Genomic DNA, 9,654 nt, shown 5'->3' with positions numbered 1-9,654 from the left:
ATATTTGTGATCAAATAAATGCAGCATTGGTAAGCATAAAAGATTCTAACATCAAGATTCAAAAAATGTATTTTATCCAAATTTATTTCAGCTGTTTACATGAATAAAAATATGTGTGACTGGCACTAATGTCAAGGCACTCTCTCAAAACCCAAGTAAACTGATTAAACTAGGATGATTTGTATTCTTTCCAAAATTGCTGCCACGATGGACTGTGCAGTCTTAAATACTTCCTAAAATGGACATTCTGTGATTTCACAATGTTTTGGTCAAGAGCCTATGGGTAATTTGATCTCAAAACTATAAATGTCTTGTTATCTTCTTTGATCTCACTTGATCCAGCAGAGCTGCTGACTGGAGCTGCTGTTCTGCACAATAGGTTTTTACTAAGTATAAAAGTGATAGTATTAATAGGAAGAAGGGATATCAAGAGAGATAGGGGAGGATTAGGAAAGAGATTGCGGGAAACAGCAAGAACTCAATAAAGTGTTGCAGATAGCTTGACTGACAGGTGGAACACATTGGGACGCTTTACTGACGTACGAGAGAAAAGAGAGCGAGAGAAACGTCTGGGAAGGGGCAGCATACCTCACTGTTGTAGTACATGGCGATTTGGAATGGAAACAAGCAGAGGAATTTTGGAGGGAAAAAGGGAGAGCGAGGGAGAGAGAGAGAGAGCAGAGGAAGGTGGTAGGCATGAGTGAGGGCCGTCAGACTCATTGAGGATCAAGAGAAGAGAGAACCCATATAAAAATACTCAGTAGCAACTGGCACTCACACTTGCACCGTGACATCTGATTAACTGCTTGTCGATCTCAGTTGAATGTTGATAACAAGCAAAGGACTGTAAGACTCAGATCTCAGTCCAGTGCAGATGGGAAAGAAACAGTGAGAGAGAAACTGACTGTTTCCAAGACTTCCTGAAAGACCTGCAGCGTTGGACAATGACTGTGAGTCAAAAACTGCTCTTATAGAAAATTCTCCATTTCATTACAACACACATTAAGAATAAAAAAATATAGATCTAAATATAAAACCTGAAATGCACTTAAATGCTGTTCATTCACAAACCGCATATCATTTTTAATATGCAACAATTGATGATTTCACTAATTGTGTGTGAATGGCAGTTTTACAGAAGTAAATCATCATTTCAGGTCTAATCCTGCTAAATCCATTAAAGCTGTGTTATACACCTGGGGTTAATATGAAGCGTTCCAGCCGTGCTTCACTGCACATACTGCACATATCCATTGCAGGTCACTAACTATTCAAAATCATTTTGAGTTACAAAAGTGAAAAGGGTTGTCACTGCAATTAAATAAGGGTGGTTGAGTTTAACAGTATATTTGTACACTACTGGTCAAAAGTCTCTGGTTAAGATTGTATATGTTTATATACATAAAAATATCTGTGATATCAAAGCTGAATTTTCGGCAGTCATTTCTCCAATCTTCAGTGTCATGATCTTTTGAAAATGACTTTAATATGCTGACTTGGTGCAGAAGAAACATTTATTGTATTATCAATGTTGCAGACCGTTTTTGCTGCTTAGTATTTTTGTGAAAACTGTGATATACATTCAAAAGTCTGCACTGTAAAAAATTTCTTGTTGTTTTTACAAAAACTTTTTGGCAGCTGTGGTTGCCAGAATAATTTTGTAAAAATACAGAAAACTGTAAACACATTTACGTCAAAAACTGTTAATTTTACAATATAAAGCTGTAATTTACAAACAAGAAAATGTGAATATAAACCAGTAAATTCAACAACACACAAAATTAAATCTGTTTTGTACCTTGAAAATACTGACAACCACCATAATAATAAAGATGGTACTGTATAAGAGAAAGCCACATGAAGTATCAAAGCTCATCACAAGTAGCTTCACCACAAGCAGAAGTATATATTAACATATAGAAGGTGCACATTTATGGAAACACAAAACACCATCATGGTAACACACGTGATACTTAAATAATGCAAAAAACTTTCATTAAGCAACAGAAGATGTAACATAAAGCTCAAATGTACATAACTGATAACAAGAACTATTTAAAAACATGATTATTTAAACAAAATACTTTCAAACGTGGAGTGTCACGCAGGGAATTCTGGGAATATCAGTTTACAGTTTTAGACTGTAAATTATACATTGATTTGTTCTTTTTTTACTTCTAAAAGCTGTATAATTAACAGAATTTTACTGTAAATTTACATTAAATGCTTTGTTAGATCTTTTACAGTTTTTCCCTGTATATAGTACGGGAACTTATTGTTAACCTATTATCAGTTTTTTTCCGTAGCGTTTTTACAAAATTTTACAGTTAAAATTACACTTATTTTTTACAGTGTGGGTTAAGTACGTTTATTTACCTTATAAATAAATAAGGACACATTCAAGACATTCAGAATTTTATTTAAGATTTCTGTCTTGAATGAATTCTGTTCTTTGGAAATTTCTATTAATCAAAGAATCCTAAGAAAACAATAAAAATCTGTTATAAGCTTTGATAATAAGAAGAACCATTATTATTATTTGACTATCAATAATAACCTATATAAACTGAGCACAAAATCTGCTTATAAAGATAGATAGATAGATTGACAGACGGATTGATGGATGGACGGACGGACGGACAGACAGAGAGACGGAGAGACGGAGAGTCGGACAGACAGATAGATAGATACAGTAGATAGATAGATAGATAGATAGATAGATAGATAGATAGATAGATAGATAGATAGATAGATAGATAGATAGATAGATAGATAGATAGATAGATAGATAGATATATGTCAGCCCTTTGCATTATGTGCCAATATTACAATATTTTTTAATTACATAATACCATTTTCATAATGGTTAATCAGTGCCAGATCATTGTGATATAAAACTTTAAATGAACCGTTAAGTGGAACATGGAAATATGGTTTCAAAACTGATTTACAAGGAGCAGAATAGGTTACATCACATGAATGTTTGTAAAGCACAGAAGACATTCTTAACTGTGTGAAATCCAGCTTTAAAATCAACATTAGTCTTACTGTACATCACAGATATGAAGATTACATGGAAAATGTAACAAGCTAGAGCCTGCACGTCCACTCCTGGCGCCTTATCAAAGGCTGCTGCGAGACGTCTATCAGTAAGATAAAGGCAGCTCTGCTGGGTCTGTTTTCAGTGCTTAGCAACACACTCAAACAACCACTATAGGCCTACATTACTTTGTACATGTTCTTTGATGGTTCTGGAAGCACATGTGTTCGTGAAGGTTACATAGACTGACACAGCAAAAACATAAACACAGAAGCACATAGAACTGGTGTGATGCCCACTTCTAGTAACTTGAATCAACACATGTCTCTTACAAACGTTTAGAATGTAATGTAAATATGAGCTGCTTGCTCTGTGTTATGTAAACTTGTAATATACACTCAAGCTATTTCAGGGCCATCAAGGTGTTAATGTGTTTAAGTATTGTTTGAACATTCTCTGTCTGACATAAAAGTGAAGGCTGAAAGAACTGACAGACGGGAAGTTCAGCTATTATTACACGGCTCTCTGGAATACATGGATGCGATTACATTTTTGTCTAACTGGCCGCTGTCTCAAGCAACAAATTTATATATTTTTTTAATTGAATGCCCATTTATTGATTTATTTGGCCAATTACTATTACAAAATACTGTATATACTATTAAAATGTATATTCGATTAAAATGTTGCTGCTGCTTTGTTGTCAGACCGAACCTAGAGAACTTGACGAGCTGTGCTACCTCACGGCTCAGTCCATGACATCACTGGTGACATCAGAGCACTTCAAACTCATCAAAAAGCTGGGAGAGGGGTCGTACGGCAAGGTGATGCTGGCGGTGCATCAGAGGAGAGGTCAGTTGTTCCGTGCATACCTGTTTCGTTCATGTTGAACTCCAGACTAATAGCACTGTGACAGTCAAGACAGGGTGTATATTTGATGAAAGTGAAGCACTGCTTACTTTAGCAATCTCTGAACTTCCAGGAACCCCAATGGCTCTGAAGTTCTTCCCCCGTCACTCCACCACTCTCCAAGCTTTCCTGCGTGAATATAATCTCTCCGTCTCCTATTGCACACACCCTTCTCTAACCCGGGCTCTAGGCATCTTCTACTCCACTCCTTCTCACTATGTCTTTGCCCAGGAGGCTGGTCTCTATGGTGACCTGTATGAAGTCATCGTGTCAGAGGTCAGTAGGCTTGACTGATTTTGATTTCACAAAAATTTGTTTAGAAGAGATTTAGATGTGGCTCCTCCTCAGAGCCTGGGACAATGGTCCTGGTTTTCCTTCTCTGACGAAATTTTGATGATGCAATCACGAGTGGGAATTTTTTTGTAGTGACGTCTTTCCAGGGCACAGGGTATCTTTGATTATTCGGGCACGTACATGTTGTCCGATATCCTCCTGTGTTCTCACTCTCTTGCCAAAAACAACTGCTCCTATCATCAGCCTTGATACATTAATGCTGTTTAATGGTAGTGCTTAATGCACCGCTGAAGAGCAGATTAAATACAGAACACACATACTTTCTGTCTTCTTTTCACTCTTTCTATTTTTTCAGTACTTTACTGGAATGAACATTTATCAAACAATATTGCCAAAGCATCAATAAATAATTTTAAGAAGGAAAATTATATGAATGTATAATTGCATTAATATATAATATTTCTAAATAAGAAGAAGAAGAAGAGGAAGAAGAAGAAATGAAAATATACAAATTGCAATTATACTGAAAAAAGGTTAATAAGGTGTAATAAATAAATATAAAAAGAGAAAAAAGATCCCAGAAATTGGCATTAATTATATATATATATATGTGTGTTGTTAACATTTGTATATGTAAGTTTATTATTAATGTTCATTTATTTCCATTTTTGGGACTTTATTTGTGTGGGAAAAAGTAAAAAATAAGGTCCCAAAAATGGAAATAAATAAACAATAATAATAAACTTACATATACAAATGTTAACAACAATATTAAGGATAAATAATATTATTTACAGTATAATAATAATAATAATTTATATTATTATTATAAAATCATTTATAAATATATATACATACACACACATATAAACTCTCTCTCTCTCTCTCTCTTTTTTCTGTAGGAGGGGGTGAGTGAGGAGAGTTCCCAGCGTGTGATGTCTCAGTTGAGTGGTGCTGTGTCTCATCTCCATTCTCTTGGCTTTGTGCACCGTGACATCAAGCCAGAGAACATCTTCTTGTGTGACCGTGCTTGTCGCTGGGTCAAACTGGGTGACTTTGGCCTGGCACGAGCACAGGGGACCAAGGTCCGTGCTGTGTGGTACAATTCCCCTTTCTGTGTGCCCGAGGTGGAGTGCGCCAAGAGAGTCAGTGATACAGAGGACATCTGGATGTCTGTGGAGCCCAGTTTGGATACTTGGGCTTTGGGGATCCTCATATACTGTCTGCTGACGAGCTGCTTCCCCTGGGAAGAGACCACTTCTGATGACCCTTCCTACTGCAAATACAGAGACTGGTTCAACCGAATCAAACAGAGAGAGGAGACACAAGACACCGTGAGAGAGGAGAATGTGGCCCCGCAGTTTGACTCTTTAAGCTCATTGGTTCTCACCTTACTGAGAAAGCTGCTGAATCCACTGCCCCGGCTTCGTCCTGGGCCTGATGAGATCCTGTCTTACCTCGGGGGACCTTGGTTACTGAAGACTGAGAAAGAGGAGATGAGGAGAGAGCAAGAGGCACAAGTGGAGGCCAAGAAGATGCATGAGAGAGGAAGGGTGGAAGGGGAAAAAGATATATTGGGAAGAAGGGAGAGATAAAGTTTGTGTTCAAAAGCAATATTATATACAGATGTACTTTATTTTCAAGATTTTATATAGTGTTTCTATTTCGGAATATTATGTTTTTTTGTTTGTTTGTTTGTTTATATGTTTGTTTGTTTTTTAAGTATCAATAGAATAGTTTTATTATGAACTGTAGAAATTAAAGAAAATAACTGGATGTGTAAATAGACTACATACTACATGAACTTTCTGTAGACACTACACTGTAAAAAATTTCTTGTTGTTTTTACAAAAACTTTTTGGCAGCTGTGGTTGCCAGAATAATTTTGTAAAAATACAGAAAACTGTAAACACATTTACGTCAAAAACTGTTAATTTTACAATATAAAGCTGTAATTTACAAACAAGAAAATGTGAATATAAACCAGTAAATTCAACAACACACAAAATTAAATCTGTTTTGTACCTTGAAAATACTGACAACCACCATAATAATAAAGATGGTACTGTATAAGAGAAAGCCACATGAAGTATCAAAGCTCATCACAAGTAGCTTCACCACAAGCAGAAGTATATATTAACATATAGAAGGTGCACATTTATGGAAACACAAAACACCATCATGGTAACACACGTGATACTTAAATAATGCAAAAAACTTTCATTAAGCAACAGAAGATGTAACATAAAGCTCAAATGTACATAACTGATAACAAGAACTATTTAAAAACATGATTATTTAAACAAAATACTTTCAAACGTGGAGTGTCACGCAGGGAATTCTGGGAATATCAGTTTACAGTTTTAGACTGTAAATTATACATTGATTTGTTCTTTTTTTACTTCTAAAAGCTGTATAATTAACAGAATTTTACTGTAAATTTACATTAAATGCTTTGTTAGATCTTTTACAGTTTTTCCCTGTATATAGTACGGGAACTTACTGTTAACCTATTATCAGTTTTTTTCCGTAGCGTTTTTACAAAATTTTACAATTAAAATTACACTTATTTTTTACAGTGTAGGAAAGCAGTCCCAAAAAGTGTTTATTATTCTAAGTATAGCATATAATTATATTATAATGATATATTTAAAAATTATATTTAGAATTATATAAAAACACTGGAAGTTTGAAAGAAGTCTCTTATGCTCACCAAAGCAGCATTTATTCGATCAAAAACAGCAATATTGATGCCTGAAGCATTATTGCAATTTAAAATGACTGTTTTATGTTTTAATAAATGAAATTCCATTTTGGTCCATAAAAGCTGAATTTTCAGCAGCCATTACTCCAGTCTTCAGTGTCACATGAACATTCAGAAGTAATTCTAACATGCTGATTTGCTGCTCAATAAACATTTCTTATGATAAGAAAAAAAAAAAGTTTTTCAGTACTCTGATTTATTTATGTATTCACTCAACATGTATAAATGCAAATATGTACTGAGGAGGTGTAGATTAATAATGCTCATCAGATGTGGGTGGAATACATAAACACTGTCTCTACCTCAAGCAGTTGTTTTGATGTACATAGCAACACATACCCGTTTATACATGTTTTAATAAACTTGTTTGTTTTGGTGACTCGTGTGCTCTCCTCAGTCTGTTACATAATATGCATTCCTCAAGTTGCACTTATAAGTAGACATCCACATGTGTGTATGTCAGACTTTGTTGACGAACTATACCGACCTCATCATGCATTTTTATAACACTTCAGATGATCCGGCCAGAGCAGCAGCTCTGCTCCACTCTAAATAGTACAAGAGCAGTGTGAAATGTTAAACAAACACAGGTACAATGGGACGGGTGTCAGGTTAGGGTTTGTTCTGGGATTGACTGGATCAGTTCAGATATGTGTAGCCGACTCCAACTTTCCAGCTGTCCACACTGTCGCACCATCAAGTCCACCATGTCTTTTCAGTAACCAGTGCTAGGTAGATCATTTACAAATTGTAGTCTGTTACAAAATGCATGTTGAAAATTGTAGTTAGTAATGTAATCTATATCACATTACACCTTTTGAACTAGTTTATAACATTGATTTGAATTGGAAATCTTTCACTGATACGATATTGATATGAAGGAAATATAAAAAGATAGATAATGGATTCCATTCTTTGTTGTTAACAAGAAGTGCATCAAATATTATATTATGTCAGGGCTTCTCAAACTGGGGAGTGTTCAATTTAATAAATAATTAAAAAAAATGAAAACAATAAAAAAAAACTCAATAAAAACAATATTTAATTTGTATACAGTACATGCATGTCATGTGACCATTATAAAAGTGGCTTTATTATTTAAATCAGGGGGTGCTTCAAATAATTAATGTCAAAGAGGTTCAGCTGACAAATAAAGTTTGCCAATCACTGCATTACAGGTAAATACAAAGTGGAATTAATGTGTCCATTTGTGTGTTTTGAAAGACCAACGATATAGCAACATATGGTTAATGTCTGTGTAATTATGTGCAGTTTCAAAACACTGGAAGACTTTCCAAACATATGTGTTTTTAGAAAGAAAATTAAAAGATTAAGGAGGATTGATAAATTATGAAGAACTTACTGTCGTTTTGTGAATAAATAATAATATAATCCATAAAAAGTAACACCAAGTATTTTATAATGTAATTAAATCAAATTACAAGTATTTATTTTTTAGAATCTGACTATAATCTAAATTACATTAAATCGACTCAGTATGTCTACAACCTACATTTCATGCATTGAATGTGATTTTCTTTCATATTTTAGTGTTTTGATTATTCCTTCATTCAGTCTTCCTCTGACCCCCTTCCATGAATCCTAAAGATGTGTTCTATCAGCTCTGGCCTCCACTATGGGGCCTATGTGAGCCCTTCTGCAGATGGTGTTATAAATAGCCTCAGGTCCATCTATTTAGACTGCTGAACACATCAGCACCTTTCTGTGTCCCCTCTTTGCACCCTGTATCTCTCTCCCTGTTCATGTTCTGTGCAATCTTGACTTTCCCTCACACCACCTCCATATCTCTCTGATGAAACGTTGTGATCTGTCCTTCTCTGGTTCGCTACAGTGCATTGATTTCGCATGTGGGTCAAAGTCAACAGGTCAAATCATGTGTTCCCTCACAGATGCATTAATGCATTCTACTTTCTCCCATATAGTTGATGGTGTTGAGGTTTTCTTATAGCAGATGACAAGGTTGAAAGAATATTGTGTGCTTTGTCAATCAGCGTCACTTCACGCCATCAGCTTCCCAACACTGTTCAGAGATACACTACATCAACAGTGTTGTATTTGCGTCAATGAGCTGAGCTGCAAAGGAGCTTCATGGTGACAAGGCAAATAAAACAGACAAGGTTTTGGAGTGACAAATGGACCAAACATTACTCTTAATAATAATAGGCATTATTATACCTTTACCTGGGCACCACCTACAAACATTTAGGGCTGAGTTTGATATTGCCTGTAAATACAGCATTAATCTTTTATTAGTTTTACTAGTTTCATTCATTTTGCAGCTAGTAAAACTGAATCGCAGATATAAGACAAATGCACACAATGTCGTAAACAGAGATTTGTTGGATGGTACATTCCAGTAGACAGGGATAGACTTCGCAGGGGACAGCTGGATGGAAGGACACAACAACTGATGAGTGGTGGGAGACACATAGAGCGCAATGGATCATGAAAATGACAGGAGAAGAGCCGGACTGTAAGAGCAGAGCCAAGGACAGAAATGTGTTCAGCAGAACCTGCTACAAACCTCAGCAGAATATAGGGGTAATGATTACATTGCACAGACATATGGATATACAAACTGGCTAATCTAGATCAATAACAGTCAACATATGAAACTGATCGCTTG

General features: G+C 35.4%; 1 protein-coding gene across 1 annotated transcript; it reads left to right on the top strand.

The window, feature by feature from the left end:
* Positions 1-371: 371 nt before the first annotated feature.
* LOC128030219 (serine/threonine-protein kinase SBK2-like) lies at positions 372-7,379 on the top strand. Its single transcript, XM_052617690.1, has 4 exons — positions 372-950; positions 3,748-3,892; positions 4,023-4,225; positions 5,146-7,379. The coding sequence occupies exons 1-4, from the start codon at positions 945-947 to the stop codon at positions 5,836-5,838; spliced, it is 1,047 nt and encodes a 348-aa protein (XP_052473650.1). The 5' UTR covers positions 372-944; the 3' UTR covers positions 5,839-7,379.
* The last annotated feature ends 2,275 nt before the right edge of the window (positions 7,380-9,654 follow it).

This window comes from Carassius gibelio, chromosome A16 (assembly GCF_023724105.1).
Source record: "Carassius gibelio isolate Cgi1373 ecotype wild population from Czech Republic chromosome A16, carGib1.2-hapl.c, whole genome shotgun sequence".
NCBI lineage: Eukaryota > Metazoa > Chordata > Actinopteri > Cypriniformes > Cyprinidae > Carassius > Carassius gibelio.
This window is presented reverse-complemented; position numbering and strand designations above follow the sequence as displayed.

Coding starts and splice junctions, on each gene's coding strand:
- LOC128030219 (XM_052617690.1), top strand. Junction 3,893..4,022: donor GGCGGTGCATCAGAGGAGAG/GTCAGTTGTTCC, acceptor CTGAACTTCCAG/GAACCCCAATGGCTCTGAAG. Junction 4,226..5,145: donor ATGAAGTCATCGTGTCAGAG/GTCAGTAGGCTT, acceptor TTTTTTCTGTAG/GAGGGGGTGAGTGAGGAGAG.